We start from the raw sequence: 21,905 nt of genomic DNA, 5'->3' as shown, positions 1-21,905 counted from the left end.
ATTTTCTACGGGATTGGGAATCGGTTACGTCAGATCTTTGGGTTCTCAATCTCGTAGAAAATGGGTATGCACTTCCCTTCCAGGAGTTCCCTGCCAATTATCCTCCTTGCCAGGGTTATTGTTCGGAGGACCACCTGCTTCGCCTGCAGGAAGAAGTCCTTGCTCTGTTCAAAAAAGGTGCGATAGAGGTGGTCCCGGAGCAGGAAAGGGGTCAGGGGTGCTACTCCCGATATTTCCTGATCCCCAAGAAGGATGGCAGGTTACGTCCAATCTTGGACCTCAGGATTTTGAATCTCTACCTCAAACAGGAGAAGTTCAAAATGCTCACGCTTGCGCAGGTTCTTCAAGCGCTGTTGGAAGAAGACTGGATGGTGTCAATCGACTTGCAGGACGCGTATTTTCACATCCCAATCCTGAAGTCGCACAGGAAGTATCTCCGTTTTACGGTGGGATCGCAACACTACCAGTTTGCGGTCCTTCCGTTTGGACTTACTACTGCGCCTCGAGTCTTCACCAAGGTGATGGCGGTGGTGGCTGCGCATCTCAGGAGGTCAGGGATTCCTGTGTTCCCCTATCTGGACGACTGGCTGATCAAAGCAGAGTCGCCCGAGAAGGTGTGTCATCACCTGCAAGAGACATCGCAGCTGTTGTACAGATTGGGTTTTTCGATAAACGTGCCCAAATCTCACCTGGTGCCCTCCCAGCGCAACCTGTTCATAGGTGCGGTACTGGACACTACTGTTTGTCGTGCATTCCCTCCTCCTCAAAGGATTCGCGACATTCAGGAAATGATTCCTTTGTTCTACAATGGAGCGGTTGTTCCAGTACTGAAGGTCCTTCGCCTGCTCGGTCTGATGGCTTCTTGCATTCTGTTGGTCAACCATGCACGCTGGCACATGAGGGCACTCCAGTGGTGCCTCCGCAGGCAGTGGTATCAGCACAACGGAGATCTAAGGGAGTCAATGAAGATCTCCAGAGAAACTGCAGCAGATCTGTCTTGGTGGGGCGTGGAAGGCAATCTGTCTCAAGGAAAGCCTTTTCAGCTACCACCATCGGTGGCCACGGTGATAACGGATGCATCCACTCTAGGGTGGGGTGCTCATCTGGGGGATCTGGAGGTCAAGGGTCTTTGGTCTCCAGAGAAAAGGTTGCTTCACATCAACCTTCTAGAGTTGCGGGCAATACGTCTGGCACTCAAGGCCTTCCTCCCTTCCCTTCGCGGTCAGTCGATCCAGGTCCTGACGGACAACATGACCGCGATGTGGTACATCAACAAGCAGGGAGGAGTAGGGTCACAGTGTCTCTGCAAAGAGGCTCTACGTCTCTGGTCCTGGGTTCAGGATCATCAGATTTGTCTGATGGCAAATCATCTGGCCGGAGTTCTGAACGTTCGTGCAGACGTTCTCAGTCAGCAGTTCTCTGCCGACCGCGAGTGGAGGCTTCACCCGGAGGTTGTTCACGACATCTTTCAGTTGTGTGGAACTCCTCGGGTGAACCTGTTTGCCACTTGCGAGAATGCTTACTGCCCGTCATTCTGCAGTCTCCAGTATCCGATGCAAGGAGCATTGGGGGACGCGTTTCAGTTGAGCTGGGGAGGTCGGCTCCTTTACCCGTTTCCCCCCATACCCTTGATTCCTCGGGTTCTGAGGAAGATTCGTCAAGACCGGGCCCAAGTCATATTGGTCGCCCCGGATTGGCCAAGAAGGGTGTGGTACTCGGACCTTCTCCACCTCTCCTCTCACCCGCCACTCCGTCTCCCTCTCAGGGCAGACCTCCTCTCTCAGATGGAGGGGCAGGTTCTACACCCCCACCTCCAGATATTACACCTTCATGCCTGGAGATTGAACGGGGCAACTTGAATTCCTTTTCTCTCCCTCACGATGTGGTGGATGTTATTCTTTCTGCCAGGCGCGACTCCACCAAGTCCATCTATTCGTATAGGTGGTCAAAGTTTGTCTCTTGGTGCAGGGAGAGGGATGTTGACCCTTTGAAGGCTCGTTTATCAGACATTTTGTTGTTTGCTCTTTCTCTGGCACGGCAAGGGTTTGCTGTTGCTACGGTCAAAGGATATCTTTCGGCCTTATCGGCATTTCTCTGTTTGCCGGATCAGCCTTCTCTTTTTAAGTCTCCTGTAGTATTTAGATTTTTGAAGGGACTTACTAATAAGTTCTCTCCTTCTCCCTTTATTGTTCCTCATTGGGACTTGAATCTTGTATTGACTTATCTGAAGGGTACTACGTTTGAACCCTTGCACAAGTGTCCCATGAGGCTTCTTTCATTTAAAACGGTCTTCTTGTTGCAATTACCTCGGCAAGGAGGGTAAGCGAGCTTCAGGCTCTTAGTTCCAAGCCCCCGTTCTTATCCATTCATGCTGAAAGAATGGTTCTCAGGACCAGGGCTGCTTTTCTGCCTAAGGTGGTAACTCCCTTCCATCTAGGACAATCCATCACCCTTCCTACCTTTTATCCTCCCCCACACCCTTCAAAGGAGGAGGAGAGGCTTCATTGCTTGGACCCAAAGAGAGCAGTTAGTTTCTATCTTGATAGGACTAAAGACTATCGTATTGACGATCAGCTCTTCGTGGGTTTTGCTGGCTGCAAGAAGGGCAGAGCGGTGCACAAGCGCACTCTTTCCAGGTGGATTATCCTCTGCATCAAGATTTGCTAGTCTCTGGCGGGTAAGGACCCTCCTGAGGGTATTAGAGCTCATTCAACTAGAGCGAAGTCTGCAACTTCTGCATTGTCTAGAGGTGTTCCTGTTGAGGACATTTGCAGGGCCGCGACATGGGCCTCCCTCCACACTTTTGCGAAGCACTACTGCTTGGATGCTGAGGTGAGGAGGGACGGCCACTTCGCGCACTCTGTTCTCCAAGATTTCCTGGTGTAGCAGAGTGGTCACCCTCCTCCGGGAGTGGGGACTGCTGTGGGACTCTATTCACAAGGTGAGGAATCCACAAGGCAGATGTATCTATCAGAAGAACAAGTTACTTACCTTCGGAAACGCTTTTTCTGGTAGATACAGTATCTGCCTGTGGATTCCTCACTGACCCACCCGCCTCCCCGTTGTCCACTCTGCTATACCTGGGTTTATGTGCAAATGTATTTATGAATTTATATTTCTGGTATTTTATGCTTTTGCACTTTTAGAGTGTTTTTGGATTGCGTGTACTGTGTACATTGTATATTTGTATATATTTGTTGGTCCGTCCGGGGGCCTCGAAGGCACGGAAACAAGGGGTGAACTGACGTCATCACGCCGACGTGGGCCTTATGAGGAGTCGGTGATGTCAGACGGAGTCGCGCGCAATGCCGTGCTCCTGTGACGTCGACCACGCCGGCGTGCTACAAAGAATTTTCCGAACGTTGCTGACGCAAGGGGGATATTCACAAGGTGAGGAATCCACAGGCAGATACTGTATCAACCAGAAAAAGCGTTACCGAAGGTAAGTAACTTGTTCATCTGGGTGTCGTCCGCGTATCATTTCACTAGAAAGCCAAAGGATTCGATCAGTTTATCCAGGGGGGTGACATACAAGTTAAAAAGGGTAGGAGTCTGGGTAGAGCCCCTCTAGGAACCGCACAGGGGAAGGCGGAAGAGGAAGACTTATGACCGTCCAGTTCTATGAACTGTTCTCTATCAGAAAGAAAAGAGAGCCAGATCCTCAATTCCTAAGGAGCGCAGACAGTCAGTGAGAAGAAAATGGTTCACTGTATCAAAAGCTGCAGAAGATCAAACAACATTGGGGCATTCATTTATTTGGCATCCAGGGTTTGTCTGATCTTTTCTGAGGCAGTTACCAGTGCTAGTTCTGTATTGTGATGGCTCTTGAAGCCAAATTGGGTGAAATCTAAGAGCACGTTCCTCTGAATGAGCAGTGTCAGCTCAGTGTTGACTGCTTTCTTCACCATCTTTGCGAGGCAAGGTAGACATGAAATGGGTCTATAGTTGTTAGGATTACTGTTGTCCAGATAGGATTTTAAAGAGAGGCAGAATAGAGGCCATCTTCCATTGTTTTGGATAATGGCCTGAGGAAAATATCCTTTTAAAAATGAGCACCAGGTGTCTGGGAACAATATCAGGTGCCAACTAAAGGATTTCGCTACAGAGAAAGGGGTAAAAGATAAAAGTAAGGCGTTGCCGTCTAGAGAACCTGTCGCCTGTGTATCAGGGATGGAGGCGGAATAATTGATGATTGTCTTGGTACTATCAGTAAGGGTCATATTGTCCTTTGCTGTGTCCAGGACAACGTTCCTACCATTTGATAAAATGCCAAAGGGGTTGTTGCTGAGAAAGGTGTTGTAGATTGCTTCAACTTTTTTCGAAAAGAAGTTGCTTGCTTATCCCAGAAAGACATTGTCGGTCAATGTAGTTTTTGGTTGTTGTAGCTTACTAATAAGATTGACCACTGTGGCAAAGAGCTCCTTAGGCGTGTTTAGGGCCGATTCGATTTTATTTACAAGGTAGATAGATTTTGCTTTGTGCACCATCTCCTTGTATGTCTTAATCGTCTTATAGATGACTTCATCACCCGGATCATACTTAGAGCTCTATTTTCTTTCTAGCCTTCCTAGCCTCAGAGGCTGATAGTCGGTTGTTATTGCGAGTTTCAAGGTGGGCCAATACATTAATGCTGGAATCAAGCCACTGATGGTAGGATTTAGCGGCGGCATCTAAGTCCAGAATAAGATCAGGCCTGAAATGAGCAAGATGTGTGGTGAGAAGTTCTGGGGAAATTTTATGCCAGGGGCGGCAAATTTGAATTAACTGACTGGGTGGAAATGCTCAACAGGTTACCATCCAAGTGTTTTTGAAACTTAACTGCACTGCGGTCTGATCAGAGTAGTAGTAGAATATTCGTAACTGGAAGATATGGGTTGACTGAGAAAATCCTGTCTAAAGTGTGGCCGCCAGAATGAGTTGGGGCCTTCACTAGCTAGGTGAGTCAGAAGGGTGTTGGAGAGTCAAGAAGGTCGATGTAATCTTTATCAGTTATGTTTTTTAGATGAACAAAGATACTTTAGGATGATTGATTGGTACCACACCCACTTTCATCATCGGGACTTTCCCTCAAAAATAAGTGAAACTAAATATTAAAACCATGTTCTGTAAAAATAACCTACACACATTCCTTGTAATTGCTTGTCCCTTCGTGTTACTTTTCTGTGGACCATTTTGTTCCTCAAAAAAGATCAATGTGTTTTTTTTCTTTTGCACTGTACCAAATGTTTTAAAAATAAGTATTATAAATGTGTTCATTGTTTTATTCCATGAATCTAGAACCTTTTCAATTGGAGCAGCAGAACACTTCACAAGCAAAAGATGATGACAGACGTTCCCCTTCTGTTTTGGAACTAATGATGGCTACTGTGTATGAGCAATCAAAACAGCAATTGATTGAAAACCCCCCTCTTGAAAGCAGCGACTGTGAAACACGAACGCCCCATAAAAGTAGACAGAAGGTAGAACATGACTCTTCCAACGCCAGTGGACATGATGCAGAAAACAGAAGTACAGCTGAACAGCAGAGGGTAAGGGCTGCATTTTTCTTTTGTTGAAAGTTCTTCTTATTCTGGGTCCTTCAACAGGATAGTACTATCAGTATACATACAAAGATGTGAAAAACCCATCAGTTACTCCATGGGCCATATGAGGTAAGTAGTTTTGTGTTGACAGTATTATAATGTGCTGAAGGTTCATTCTTTTTTAAAAAACGTATTTTATTGATAATTGTCTTGAAAGCCACATTATAACAAATCATATGCGGATAGAACATTCCGATCCTTGGATAGGAGTCGGTAGCAGTGTGAGACTGGGCAGTAAGGGAAGCAAACACCTCAATTAGGTGACCTATCAATCCAAGCAATACAAATACCCCAACACCCGCCCCACAGCTTGGTCCAAAAAAAGCATCCAACCTACGCACTCAGCGTTCAGCAACAGCACATTTGCCCTTTCAAAAGAGATAGCAGGATTGGGCAAAGGAATGGAGAAGGAGGTGGAGGAGGAGCAGCCGCAACAGGCTGATCCAACCAGGGGAGCTACATGAGCCCCACAGGAGACCCAAAAAGATAGGGCCCACCACCAACGAAGTGGAATACAAAGGAGGTGGGAGGGGGACAAAGCAGGGTAAACTGCTAAGGTCCTTCTGCCTCCCGGGCAGTCGATGGGGGGTAGTAGCTGCCAAGCCGGCCCACTCAGACCACAACTCCTCCAATAAAATATCCCAGGTTTGGGCAACCTCTAAAGAGCACTGCCCCCTCTTTTTTGTTCATGAGCATGCTCGCATCCACATAGTCCACCTGTTCAAACACATGTTTTCCACTTGGAGACCTGTGGGGCAGCATACTTTTCCAATTATAGAAGACCAAAAAAAGTTGAAAAAGGAGGGGAAAAAATATCAAATTTTTTGTCCATAGGGGACTCTAAATTCTCCTATCGTTTTGTGTCACTTGTCCACCTATCTATAACTAGCAAATTACCATAATCATCGCTACTATGTGAGGACATGATTACACATTTTTATTTATTGTAATCAAGCAGAATTATTCTCCGCCAATTTCTTTTATCAACATTTTTTTCACTATACACAAATATACATACATATGTACACACCTATATACAATGAATACAAACAAATAACATATACACTTTATACAAAAAATAAAAAAGAATCACAAAATAATTTCTTCTTCACCCAATCAGAAACAATATTACAGCAACAGCTGAGTGTCCTCCTATTCAGTCTATAGGGTACACTGAGAGGTAGTCAGACACAACTCGTTCAACAAATGATTCAACAGAACCTAAATCATCGGATGTGTCAATGGCAATAATTTCCAAAACATTTCAAAGAAATGACTCCTCCTTATGGAAAGTGTCGACGCCGTCGCGTTTGGGCCTTCCAACAAATCTGGCCTCCTCAGGACAGAGCGATAAAGAACTTATAGATACACATAACACAATACATACCTTTTAGAAAGATATTGTCATATACTCTGTGCCCCACTTCACCTAAATCCATTTCCATCACCAACCAAAGACCAGTGAGTGCATTAGGTAAAGCAAATAAGTGCAACAAGTGCATTCAAAAAGAATCCACAGAACCAAAGAGGCAAAATCCATAGAAGTGACCAAACATTAAAGAATGTTAAACTAATCAATCACACAGGGAGAAAAAAGGAAAAAAGAACAAAAGAAAAACACATGCAATCAAGTATGCCAAATTTTATCAAAGGCAAAATCACTTAGTCCTGGAAATCAATCCAGCAGCACCAGACAGAGGGTTTCTCACAATGGAAAACACCACTGCTAAAGAAACAAAAATTCAAAAGGACATCATGACCATGGTCCCAAAACACTTCTACCTTATACAAAAACTAGACATGGCACTGCTGAACCCATCACCTTGATTTCATACCTTGAACACAGTAGGCACGTGTCTGCAAAAGCAGAGCTCTCACTAGCATCTGGTTTGGGGTACTCAATATCCCAGAATACCACTAAAAATAAAAGACATGGGAAACAAATATCAATAGCTGTTACGACCAAGCAACTTAAAGTCCCTACATAAAGCACTCAAATGCCCTAGCTGATCATACGGTCCATCTCACCTTTATTTATCGCTGGTAGCTCAATTAAATCCAACGCGGGCCGTCATCATGGTAAATAACGATTCAGAAAAGGGGGTGGTGATGAACAGAGTGTCTGAATTAAGCAGACCACTCTTACCCAGTCCAAAGATCAGGGCTTGATCCATCACTGTTATTTATCTCACTGCACCATCCCAGCTCAGAACGTGGCTATATGCAAATCAGTCTGTCCCTGGCCCAGTGCATCATGGGAACAGGGCAGACTAAACTACCAAGCCAATTCTTCACCAGAAAGGAGACAAGCTACCGGGGACCGGTTTATGGCATTTCAGCCGTCTTCGGCCCGGCTTGCTTGAAACCTGATGGTGCAATGAGCAAGGGACTCACATCTGAGTATACCCTTCCACGCTTATGGTGGACAAAAACGATTCAGAAAAGGGGGTGGTGATGAACAGAGTGTCTGAATTAAGCAGACCACTCTTACCCAGTCCAAAGATCAGGGCTTGATCCATCACCGTTTTTTAGCTCACTGCACCATCCGAGCTCAGAACCTGGCTACATGCAAATTAGTCTGACCCTGGCCCAGTGCATCATGGGAACAGGGCAGACCAGACTACCAAGCCAATTCTTATACTGGGAAGGAAACAAGCTTCCGGGGACCGGTTTCTGGCATTTCAGCCGTCTTCGGCCCGGCTTGCTTGAATCCTGATGGTGCAGTGAGCAAGGGACTCACATCTGAGTATACCCTTCCACGCTTATGGAATCTGAATCGTTTTTGGCCACTATAGGTGTGGCAGGGTATACTCAGACATTAGTCCCTTTCTCACTGCACCATCAGGATTCAAGCAAGCCGGGCCGAAGACGGCTGAAATGCCAGAAACCGGTCCCCGGTAGCTTGTCTCCTTTCTGGTGAAGAATTGGCTTGGTAGTTTAGTCTGCCCTGTTCCCATGATGCACTGGGCCAGGGACAGACTGATTTGCATATAGCCAGGTTCTGAGCTGGGATGGTGCAGTGAGATAAATAACGGTGATGGATCAAGCCCTGACCTTTGGACTGGGTAAGAGTGGTCTGCTTAATTCAGACACTCTGTTCATCACCACCCCCTTTTCTGAATCGTTTTTGGCCACTATAGGTGTGGCAGGGTATACTCAGACATGAGTCCCTTTCTCACTGCACCATCAGGATTCAAGCAAGCCGGGCCGAAGACGGCTGAAATGCCAGAAACCGGTCCCCGGTAGCTTGTCTCCTTTCTGGTGAAGAATCAAGCCCTGATCTTTGGACTGGGTAAGAGTGGTCTGCTTAATTCAGACACTCTGTTCATCACCACCCCCTTTTCTGAATCGTTTTTGGCCACTATAGGTGTGGCAGGGTATACTCAGACATGAGTCCCTTTCTCACTGCACCATCAGGATTCAAGCAAGCCGGGCCGAAGACGGCTGAAATGCCAGAAACCAGTCCCCGGTAGCTTGTCTCCTTTCTGGTGAAGAATTGTCTTGGTAGTTTAGTCTGCCCTGTTCCCATGATGCACTGGGCCAGGGACAGACTGATTTGCATATAGCCAGGTTCTGAGCTGGGGTGGTGCAGTGAGATAAATAACGGTGATGGATAAAGCCCTGATCTTTGGACTGGGTAAGAGTGGTCTGCTTAATTCAGACACTCTGTTCATCACCACCCCCTTTTCTGAATCGTTTTTGGCCACTATAGGTGTGGCAGGGTATACTCAGACATGAGTCCCTTTCTCACTGCACCATCAGGATTCAAGCAAGCCGGGCCGAAGACGGCTGAAATGCCAGAAACCGGTCCCCGGTAGCTTGTCTCCTTTCTGGTGAAGAATTGGCTTGGTAGTTTAGTCTGCCCTGTTCCCATGATGCACTGGGCCAGGGACAGACTGATTTGCATATAGCCAGGTTCTGAGCTGGGATGGTGCAGTGAGATAAATAACGGTGATGGATCAAGCCCTGATCTTTGGACTGGGTAAGAGTGGTCTGCTGAATTCAGACACTCTGTTCATCACCACCCCCTTTTCTGAATCATCATGGTAAATAAATCACCAGCATCACAGTGCCGGCCACTTTCTCTCTAAGACGAGGCGCGTAATGTCCCACGTGACCAGGACGTATCGACGTTTCAACAAGGACATCGAGAGAGGACTACGCTCACAGAAGACTGCAAAGAAAACAGACTCCAGTGTATATGGCAGATCGCTCCACAATAATGGGCGTATCTAACATAAATCTCTGAGGTAAACAACAAAGAATGTGTGCCTCGTGCTCCAAAGGTAAAAAGACGAAGGCTACATTCACAAAATGCACAAATAAATAAAGTCAAAACCAAATTCCAATTAGGCATGATTTGTTGCTTTTCCAGTAGCAGGGAAAGATCAATCAAACTAGTAGTACGTGCGTCAATTGAGGAGGCAGCTAGTAGCCATCACCCTCCTGTTGTTCAACGCTGTGCTCCTCTCGTAGATGTAGCCTGTCTCGTCAGCATGTGTAAGCTGCGGCATATGGGGTAATAATCTCGTAGCCAACACCCAGCTCTGGACCTTGTAGTTAACGTTGAGCAGTGATGGGCCGATATGATGCCAATTCCTGCAACGGACGGCCCGGTTTAAGCAGTGGGACTATTAATGCCTCCTCCATAGTAGGGGGTAGCACTCAGGCCTCATACGCCAATCGGTAGACTTCCACCACTGAAGGACCAGTTGAGCAATGTAAACAGCATAAAATTCAACTGTCAGCCACTCCAAACCCGGCATATTACCCCTTGCCATGGATTTAATCGCAGCCACAATCTCCTCAGACGAAATGTCCGCTCCCAGCCCCTCTGCTGCCTTAGGGTCCTGAATTCCTTGTGTTTCGGTTCAGGGGGGCCTGGCTTGGCAGTTCAGTCTGAACTGTTCCTATTGGAGCAGGAAGAAGGCTGAACCACCTGTAGCTGGGTCCAAACTAAGGTGGCATGGTGTGCAAAATAACAATAGATTGGTATGCGGCCTGAGTTATCACCAGTGGCTGAGATTAATTCACATTCCATCCATCACGTTTATGTATACTTTGTGTGTCACTGTAAGTGGGATAGGTATGCTCAGATGTGGGTCCTGTCCACCCTGTGTCACAGGAACCACCAGAGAGTGGTGTAGCTAGGAGATGAGAAGATTGGCAAAAGTGTGAGACTAAAATCAACTATATACCATTAGTGTCAATGTACTTAATGTGATCTCACTGATCAATGTTGAGATTGAAACAAAAGTAAGAGACTGATCGGGAAATAATGTCCCTATCTCTGCAATGGAGTGTTAGACACCTGTAGACCTTCTAATGTGCTAAGGTCTACAATCTAGGCCAATATGTCTCATGCCTTATATTGTCAATTTTGTCACAGAGTGATCTGCTGGCATTTCTTCTGGAACAAAAGTCAAATAAATGTGACCTACTCTTTTCTGCAGATTGAGGAGCTCGGAATCATCATATCCCTAAGCCCCCACACAATGCATAGGTGATATGGTGCCCATTGACGACTGTATGAGGTAACCCTCCTCCAAGTCAGGGTAAAGCGACCTTTGTATGCCCAGCTCTGTCACCACCGTGTCCATTTTATGTTCCAGAGCCTCCCTGGTGTCTTTAATGGCTGCCAGGATGGAGTCTAATGTGGTAGACGAGTCCTTGGCAGGGACTTTGTGTGTATCACTATGAGGGCCAGGAGGTGGCTGACCACCACCCTTGATCCCCCCTACATCTGGAGGTGCTGTCCATGGTTCCAGCGATGGAGAACCCCCCCTTCAGGCCACCTGTCAAAATCTGGGGGGTATCCCGCCCACGCAGCGCCACAGGGGAGGTAGGGCGGTGGGGAGATCTCAGTGCACTCCAGTCCAGCAGGGCAAAGGGCAGCCCAGGGTTTAGCCAACATGTTAGATCCCCCAGGAGTGCTGTATCTTAAAGCCTCTAACAGTCCATGAAATGTACGTGGAGGCATCCCACTCCAGCCCCAAACACCCCTGAAGGGTCAGACACAGGGCCTTGCTCATCGCTGCTCCCAGTTCAACATGGACACCCGCTCCCTCCAGGATGGCATGGAAGTTGCCGGGCACCTCTCTGCTGATGCAACACAGTCTGCTTGGTCCTCCAAGGTTTCTTCTGCTCAGCTTCTTGGGTGCAATCTCTCCTGCCAGCCGCGCTCCAGCCCAGCCTCTCTTATTCAGTTGCAGCTGCAGCAAGAGGGTCCATTTGCACTTGATCATCGTCCTCAGGGCACACAACAAGAGGGGGGCTGCCATTATGGGTCTTGGGAACCTGATAATTCTACATAAGAAATGCTGCCTTGAACCTGCATGGGGAGGTGCTGACTGAGGGTCAAGTGCCAAATGGTTGAACGTGGTGTTCAGTTTTGGGCTCAGTATCATGGGAAAGCTACAGGACAGCAGAGGTAAAAAGCTCTAATTTTTGCAATATAAGCCCAGTTAATACTTTTTGGCCTAGCACTCTTGAAAATATTCCCAAACTGCTTTTTAATTTATAATGGGACTCCTGTAAAAAAAAAAAAAAAAACTCAAAAGGTTAAGTACTAAAATACCACTAGTATAAGTGCAAAGTATACAATTTTAAGGCCCTCATTACAAGTTAACTCTTACTTCTGAAGGAGCCTGTGACAGCAGTTTCTGGATACATGGGAATTATGAGATCTGTGAAAACACAGTGGATCTCTTTCACATCAAGATTTCAGCAGCTGAAACCAGACGAGATCTCTTTGTGAAAGTTCGGGGAAAAATTCATTACTAGGGAACTGGACCTACAATTACTGATTTTCTCCTGTAATAACTTTGTTCTTATTACACCCTTGAGGTCCAACATATAATGGGCTGGAAATTCCCCACCCCCAGAGTTACTGGTACTCTGTCCCCCTCGTCATTGCTAGGGGTTGGGCTATTTAGCCAGTTTGTGACATTGCCCCTATGCTCCCCCAATGTCCGTGCTGTTTATTCATTTATCGGAGCCCCTCCTGCCACACTGTGATCAGGTATTTCTTCCTCGGAGCTTAGAGAGCCTTTTGCCGAGCCCTGACAAATTTTATTATGGCTTTGCTATGCCCTTGCTGCAGCTGCGTTTTTCAGTTGTGCTGTGCGGGTTATGGATTTTTGTGTTGTATGCATGTTTACCATGAAATTCGCTATCTTTAAATGCTCCCCCATTGCTTTTTTTCCCCCTTGTCTTTCCTTTGCAATTTGGCCTAAATAAAACGCTGCAGAGGAGAAGAGAATCAACCAGCGGCACACGCCTAATCAGCCTTTTCTTTCTCAATTTCCACTGATACTCAACAACTAGTGTAACACCTGGTGGTCCCCTCTTACCTCCTCTGGGGGCATTGCGGAGAACCTTGTCCTTTTGCCTCGATGATGCAAATTGCAAAGATGTGATAGAAGGCAGCCTTGCAACAGTGGGAAAGAGGGAAAACAAGGAGACCAAATCAATCAGTGTTCCGCTCCTACGAGTGGATGCTACATAGATTCCAGCGCAAGGAGGCTTATGTTTACCCTGCAAGGGCACTCGGCCCGTGAGAAGGGAAAAAACGGTCCAGCTGGAGTCCATGGCAGAGCTTTTTAGGTCGAGGTAATATCCGGTCTGCCGAAGGCAGAACCGGAAGTCCGAGATTTAATGTTGTTTAGTGTGGCAGCTTAAGCCCGCCTCTGTCCTAGTCTCTCCTCCATTGGCTGGCTTCCTAAACGGAGGCCAGCAATTGGAGGAGAGAGCCAACCCTCCAAAGAAGCTCCGTCTTTTTGGGATTCGGGGGCGTGATTTTTTGCGTTCTTAAGCCCTGTGACGTCATCTGTCACTCAGAGCGCAAAAAAACAGCCCCCGAATCTGAAAATGGCGGCGCTTTTCTTTAGGCCATTTCACAATGACCGTCGCCCCAAGAAGTCGCCGAGTCCTCTCCCTTGCTGCTGCATTACTGCAACAGAGCTTGCAATGGCCTGGGAGTTAGGCGGAGGCAGACAATTACTGGGCTTCTTGGCAGCTCTCCGGTAGGCTGCTCTCGCTTTCCTCGTTTGGTTATGACACCCGTATCATGGTGTCAAGGATTGGGCAGGAGTTCGCCGGAGGCGTACGCCACCGCACTTGCCTCGGAACCAATAAGTACAGCCTAGAGGTTGGTCAGCTCGCTCAGAAGTTAGCTCACTCGCACTGGTAGTGACACCATTACCATGATTAGATTACACATCCGACCTCTTCAGTCAGAGGGAGCCAGCAATAATTTTCTTTGCCATGGCACTTATATTTTTGCACATTTATATAGCGCAAACTCGACCCTAAGGCATCGGAGCGCTTTACATGAACATCAGTCACGTACACAAGGACACATTTATTTTTGGTAGGCACGGGGAGATTAAGGATATGCCCAGGATCACAGGAAGCTGAGCCGACGCCGAGGCTCAAACCTATTTCCCCCTCTCCAAAGGAGGCAGCTCTGGCCGTGAGGCCACTCTGATTCTTGTGTGTCTGTTATTTGTCTTCAGGTCACAGAAATTGGCTGTTGATATATTTTCTTGACGCCTGTAAATGCTTTTTCCCTGTGACTTACATTTAAAGTGAAAAAGGTATGTACACCTGTTATAAGTAAAGTACCCCTACGCGCTGTAAGCACCCGTGGTGTTTTCTTACAATTATACACTGTGGCAAAAAAAGTTTAATTTAATATTTTCATTGCAAGTACATGGTCGTCAAGTTTTTTCCCCCCAAACATTTTTTTTTTCGAGGAACATGCTGGCATTGAGAAAAAACACACTTTACCATCTTGCTAGGGGGCAGACCCATTGGCTTTGCCAGTGCTTGTTTCCCAAGGCTAGCTGGCAGTGTTACTTACTACCCCCACCACCCGGGTTATCTCCCGCGATCACAGCAGCCCCATCTGCTTGGTGAACAAGCACCAAAGCGCTGCCGCCTGGGGGCTCGCGAACCAGCTTTTGGTTTCTGGAAGCGTCTGCCTCTTTGGAAAGTGATATCGGCTCTGCGGGATCCGACACGGCTCTGATTGGACACTGCAGTCCGGGGGGATGGAGGGAGGGTGCTGTGCAGCTAAATATGCTAGTTAAGCTGGCGATTTCAACACTACTGTGCCTGGGGATTGATTTGTAGCTGTCGGCAAAGCTTGTTTTTAATAAAAGTCTGCTTGTATCGTAGTTTGAGGAATGTGCTGTGTAATGCTTGGAACCTTCAAGTCCGCTTCCGCAGAACGCGATCAGTCCTACTGTAGAGTTCTTTATTATTTTTTCAAGTTAAGTTTTGGACATAGAAGAAACATACATTTCATCACCTATTTAGTAGGATAATTTTTATGACAGGCGGGAAACGCCCATTGGGCTCAAAGAGTCCTCCTCCCCCCTACTAATTGTGGCACAAGGGATGTCACATACATTCTGTAAAATTCTTCTGGGACTCCTTCAGTTCCCAGAGTTTTCCCAGTGGACATGGTGGTGATGGCAGACTGAATGTCCTCGATTGAAATTGGCATCCATTTCTGCCAGCTCCAGCACAGTTAAAACAGGGAGGGAGGGTCTGGTCTAGAAATGACTGGGCTGCTATCTCCGAGACCCCTGGGGATGCAACAATGTGTAGAAGGACACAAAGGTCTCGTGTTTTATCGATCTGTGAGAAGTGCAGGGTGTCTTCTGGCTGTCAGATACATGTCAAGAGAGGCTGCTAGGAGTCATTTCTAATCAGCCGGGCCAGTAGGCGACCTAACCTGTCACACTCAGATTGGGATGCGGTGACAGGACAGATAATCCTAACAGCGCAGTCTTTCCAGTAGTTTGGCTATGTCTTCTCGTATCCATACTGGGTGAGACAACCATGTCTGTTCATCCACCACCAGGCATTCCTCCACAATATAGTCCTGCTCCACCTGTGTAAGCCTCTCATGGAGGCCTCTGCATTCGCCGTAGACTGAGCAAATGCAGGATTCTCTAATATTCACCATAAAGGCTTCTCATTCCACCAACAAGTCAGTCGAACCATCACTGTGCTCAAAGTATTTCACTATCTGGGTAAACAGGGCATCCCTGAAAATTGTATATTCGAGAGTCGTGGGCTGGTAATGTAGAATTCTTCATATTAAGAGTTTCTGGAAGCACATGGTCCTTGTACCTACTAGGGTGGTGTGAGTATTTTTTTCCACTCTAGGTAAGCCATTTACCTGTCCTTTGCCCCTTTGCTAATGTAGGAGGGATACTTTCCATATAATATAGACTCTTCATAATTAGCCGTTGAAAGAAGTGGAGAGCTTTACATGACATGGAGCTGGTTGAAATGATCAGCGCTGATTCCAGGTCATTTTGGCAAAAGATCTGCTTGTAGCTCTCAAAGTTCAGTTTTTGAAAGAGGCATTTTTTGTTCACATCTGAATTCGCCATTAGAGTACATTGGATACATTGGCATTTTTACAATGGTTGAGGAGTAAAGATGCATCACAATCAAGAACTTTCCTCTCTTATTGCTTTTCGCATACAAGGGTGTGTGAAGACTGGTTTTCTCAATTGCGGGGTTCTGTGTTTTTTTATGCTATTTAGCTAAACGGCCTCCTAACTTTGCTATTACAATATTCTATTGTGTTTTATGACTACAGACTCAACTGGGGAACTGGGTGAAGCCTGCTCTTCCCAGAATTTTTGTTGTTGCGCATATCCGACGATTAATTTGAGCCGGGGATGCAGGTGGATAATGTGAGAGACACAAATCGGTGTTTGGGGCCTCTTCGCCAGTTACGCCCTCTGTTGTTGATATGATAATATAATGCAATATTTCTAATTATGATATGTTTTTCTCTCTGTTTATTTGGTGTTTTTGGAGCATAGAACTAGAATAGAAACTCTCTATCAGGTGGTCGTTGATATCATCTGTGTGTGTGCGTGGCTCTGTCTGTGTGTGTGCGTGGCTCTGTCTGTGAGTGTGTGTGTCTCTGTGTCCGCAAATACTCTCTAATGCTCACCTATTGCCATTGTAAATGACAATACCATTTATGTATGTTTTTTAAAATAAAAAAATAAAAAAAATGTCATGAGCAATGCCAATAATGCTGAGACCATTGCATTGTTAATGCTTGTTTTAATTAGGGGGAGAGAGCAACGAACGACTAAAGGAGAAAGTTGTGATGCTGTTTGGCTCTTTCCTCTGCTTCTTCGCTCTCTGGTCCGTGTCCTCAGCACTCTTGACCCGTAAGTGGAAGCGCGTGAGCCAACAATGACGCTCTACGAGGTCGCGGGGCGTGTCGGTAGCCTGGCAGCAGTTTGTGTGCAATTGCCTGCTGCTCATCGGTGGGGATTTTAATTTCATACAGGACTTGGCCAAAGATACCTCAAACAAAACTAAGAAACAAGGAAAGCTCCATACAAAAAAGGTAATAGATTTACTGAAAAGGTAGTTACATATGGTTGATCCTTGGCACAACCGCAATATGGAATCTTCTCAATATACCTGTTACTCGCAGCAATTCAAATTCGCTCCTCGAATAGATTTTTTTTAAATTTCTCGTTCGCCTAAGTGTCTGGGTTCTGAAATAAGGGCTAAAGCCTTTTCCGACCAGTCATTGGTTATTGTTGATCTCGAAGTTGAGGCGAGTATAAGAGAGAGGCCCAGGTGGCAGATGGACCGCTCTCTTCTTTCTAATCAGCAATGGGTATCAGATATAAGCAAATCTATAGGCAACTTTTTTCTGACTGGTAAGGGTAGTGCATCTCTCTTTTCGGTCTGAGGAGCCTTTAAGCCCACAATTCGTGGACAAATGATAGCCTCTTCAGCTGCACAATTTAAAAAACAGCAGGCAGATATACCTATATATCAGTCCACAGTTGACAACTTATTACAGTTGAGTAATGGGCGGCTGGGATCACATAATGTCAGCAGGCAATAAGAGAAAGCGAAATACAGGTTAGGAGAGTTCTTTTATTTTATAAGAAATCCAGAGTTCACTGTTACATCAGCGCTGGGTTTATGATGAAAGCCAGTTGATGGGGAAGCTTCTCCCTCATTCAACTAGAATTAAAAAGGAAATAGCCAGAATCAGGGACTTGGTGGACAGGTGTGCTAGCCACGGGGCAGGATAGAGCAGCCAAAATCTTATTGCAGCATTATAACGATGTATAATATACAGTTTCAAATGAGTCTATATCCTTTTACCTTCATTCTCCAAATCCACTGCACAAATTGAAGAGTTAGAAGTGGATTTCGCAGCAGCAGAAATTCAGCTTGCCCTCTCTACAATATCAAGTGACCAGACGGTCAGGAAACAATGGTTTTCCAATCGAACTTTATAAAACCTTTATGAAGGAGTTGACAACCTTTTCGAGCTCTTTAAAGCAATAAAAAAGGGGGAGGGATTCCATCTGATCTGAGTCGCCTATAGTCTGTTTTGTTAAGAAAGGCAAGAACCCGAGAGATGTTAATGTTTACAGACTGGTCGTATAAAATCTTATTGAAAATATAGGCTAGACGTGTGTCAGCTGTAGCTCAGAGCCTAATACATATGGACCAGACAGGTATTATTGTCAATGATGTAATTGAATATGACTTTTTTAGTACAAGCTGTATCCAGATCTGCAGTCCTAATGATGGTAAACGCCGAAAAGGCATTTGACCTAGTCAATTAGGATGCTTTTTTTACGCTCTTATGAAGTTTGGCTTTCTTTCACTGTTTACCAACATGCTCTACAGAATATATTATGATGCACAGGCAAAGGTCATTATTAGTTCAAATTTAGCAGGAGTTGTTAAAATAAATAGAGGGACTTGGCAGGGGTGCCCCCTTTCACCAATATTATTGACTTTTTTATTGAACCTTTAGCTATCAGTTTTTGGGCCAATAGGGGCGTGGTGCCACTGATTCCAGGAATGTCTAAATTAAAGCTATTCGCAGATGATATAGTACTTTATCTGATGCCATAAAGACAAAACCTTGAAGAATTATTGGTAGAATTTGATTGTTTTCAAGCAATAGGGGGGGATATAAAATCAACCATAGCAAGGCGAAAATGCTTATATTTATTGACCAGCACAGCATATTCCCTCTAAATCTTCAGCAACAGGCATCTCATAACCAACCAATACGCTATCTATGGGTAAGAGTAACAAACCAGTATGAAGAACTTTATAGACTGAAATACGAACCAACGTTGAGTAAAATCAAGGAATTATTGGATAGAAGGACATTTCTCTCTCTTACATTGATAGGACGTGTAGTATTGATCAAGATGTCTATTTTACCTTTGTTGATCTTTCTCTTTTCTAATATTTTAAGGAACTAAACATCCTTTTTTTTGGCGATTCATATGGAATAAAAAGACTCCTAGAGTTAAATTCCCAATAATCCAATTGGATATAAGTCAGGGTGGATTGGTATTACCCAATATGTATTGTTATTACGAAGCAGCCCTTTTAGATAGAACAGTTCGGGTCTTAGATGCTCTAGGAACACAGGACAATTTTATATCGAAAAGATGGTGTAGGAGGAGGGGTTTCAGCTACCAGCTTTCCTATAGACTGCGAAGTATTATTCCATAAGGGGAAAATCCTTAGGCTATAGATATCTCCAATTAGACAAATGCCAGCCCTTAGGGTTACAAATTCCTAGAAATCATACAAGATATTGGTATATGAATGGATATAAAGAATTAGGACATTTTATGATAGGAAGCGGTATTATTTCCTGACAGAACATCCAAGGTAGATTTGGCGATCGCTATAAGCTGTTTTATTTTGGATATCTGCAGATTGTGCATTTTTAAAAAAAAATGTAATATACCAATGAGCTCCATCTCTTCACAAACAACAACTGCTCTTTTTAAGACTAGAATGAAGGGGGTAGGAAATTGTTACAGGCTATTAAGGAGTCAAACTGAATCTCTCCTTACCAATACATTTCTGGAAAAGATATCCTTGACAACCTGTGTAATGTTTCAGAAATAGAATGGCAGATGATTTCAAAATTAGGAAATTCAGCTTTAAGAGCTGCAAACTATAAGAGAATGTCTTTTTTAGCTCACTGGATGGCATACTATACCCTTAGAGCCCTTTCAAAGATGTATCCGGAGGAGGAAGATTGTTGTTTTCGATGTAAGCAGTTTGGGAGCGGAGAGTGGCTCCATATTTGTTTTACCTGCACTGAGATACAATTGTTTTTAGAACAAGTGTTTTTACGCCTTAACCACAGGGGTCTTAATATACAGATACAACCTGATGTTGGGGTAGCACGCTTTGGGTTTAACAACCAAAGACAATGCCAATTTATGAGAAAAGGTGCTAATCTATTTATAACTATTAAGTCTTTAGTTTCACGCTCCTTCATCCTCCAGAATTAGAGAACTAATAGAACACCAACTTACCAGGAATGGTATAACAAAATGATCCGAACTCAAAAGTGTGGGAATGCATATGCATCAGGGGCCTTAAAGGTTTGCCGCTTCTTGGCAATTTATGATCAAGATCTAGAACTCTACATCCGTACTTACTTCAAATAATATTATCTTCTCTAAAGTATGCACTCCCAAACAATAAATTGTTTTTTTCTGAAGTATGTTCAAGTACTTTATAGGGTATAATCATACGGCATTGATAGCTGCTAAATTCCCCATCTTTGCACTTTAAGCATTACATATGCTATGTATACTTGTACACACATCTGCACTTCACGTATAACATACTCAATGTGTGGACTTATGTACATTAGCACTTTCTAGATATATTTAAAGATTAGATGCATTAATGAAATTATAATGATGAAAAAGATTGTATAGTATCCGGTAATTCATTTATATGTTCCTATATCGCGTAATATAAAGGACACTAAGTGCAAAAAAGGTTTGATAATGAATTCGATGCCTATTTCTTTTGTATTGTAAATCCAATTGTCTTATCTAATATTGTATGTATACTCTGCTGTTTTATAGAGATATTTGGATAAGTTTTTTGTTGAAGCTGAAATAACCATGCCAAATTTAATATATCTGTTTTATCTGCTTATTTCACACAAAAAAAGAGGATTTATCATTACCATTTCAAAGACAAGAAAAATGGTATAACAACTCCTTTCTAATCAAGCATTACAGCTTAAAAGTGTATTACGGAATTCCCAATGCTAGCCTATGAGAGGAGTAGGCCTCAAAGTCGTGAAAAACTAATTTAGCTGTTTATCACTACCAGTACATGTTAAACATTAACGTGCATGTCCTGCCTTTTATTTATACAGTACCCTGCTCTTAGGGCTACCTAGGGACTACCTTAGGGTTGACCTATGTGTAATAAAAAGGGAGTTTAAGGCTTGGCGAGTAGTTTTAAATGCCAAGTCAAAGTGGCAGTAATCTGCCCACACAGGCCCTGCAATGGCAGGCCTGAGACAAATTTGAAAGGCTACGTATGTGAGTGGCTCAACAGTTCTGCTGGCCCGCTATTAGCATTTAGGTTGCAGGCCCTGAATATCTGGTATACCTCTTTACAAGAGACTTACAAGTAAACTAAATATGTCATTCGTGTATACACCTGTGTATCATGTTTAGGGGAGAAGCACATGTACTTTAGCACTGGTCAGCAGTGGTAAAGTACTCAGAGTCTCAGGACAAACAAAACGGTCAGAAAAAGAGGAGGAAGGCAAAAAGCATGGGGTGACCCTTCAGTTAGGGCCATTTTCAAGTGACCCTTCAGATAGGGCCATTTTCTAACAGCCTCTATGAAACAAATATAAATTTTAAGAGTCAAGTGTTTTATAATATCTTTATGAAGTAGGTCAAGATGATCTAGAAAATATGTCTTCGAAATGGAGAACTTAATTGGGGAGGATAATTAGCTCTGAATACCTAAGATCTATCCTATTAAGCTATGATACATATAGGTTAACCAATCTCTGAATACAACAATTTAAGATTTTTTATTACACATAATATACGCCTCAGAAACTTCATAAATAACATTTTCTTGAGAATTGAAGATGCTATAGCTGTAGTATAGAAAGTGATAGTGAAGAACACATGTTGGTAAGATGCAATTGCCTAATAGAATTCGGGACTAAAGTATTTCCTGTCATTTCTGATTTATTCAATTATGACATTACGCTAACAACTGAAATTATCTTATTGCCTTTGATGTCACAGTAATTGCATCACAAAATGTATGTATTTGTAATGCAATGACCATTGCAAGATTATGTATAGTCCTCAAATGGATTTATCTGCACCCTCCAAATATTTGGAGAAATGATGGAATTTTGCCTATCAAACACATGAAATGGCAGCTATATTGGAAGCAACTGAAGGTGGGCAGGGGGAAAGTCGGTTGTATGAG

General features: G+C 44.4%; 1 protein-coding gene across 1 annotated transcript in view; it reads left to right on the top strand.

Moving 5' to 3' along the window:
• The window catches only part of MAP9 (microtubule associated protein 9), a 169,511-nt gene that overhangs the window by 84,154 nt on the left and 63,452 nt on the right, over nucleotides 1–21,905 (top strand). Inside the window, exon 7 of the mRNA XM_086962334.1 lies at nucleotides 5,278–5,528. Coding sequence (XP_086818460.1) covers nucleotides 5,278–5,528 — 251 coding nt within the window. The remainder of the gene's footprint in view (nucleotides 1–5,277; nucleotides 5,529–21,905) is intronic.

Source organism: Lissotriton vulgaris, chromosome 3_1 (genome assembly GCF_964263255.1).
Source record: "Lissotriton vulgaris chromosome 3_1, aLisVul1.2, whole genome shotgun sequence".
In the NCBI taxonomy this organism is placed as follows: Eukaryota; Metazoa; Chordata; class Amphibia; order Caudata; family Salamandridae; genus Lissotriton; species Lissotriton vulgaris.
This window is presented reverse-complemented; position numbering and strand designations above follow the sequence as displayed.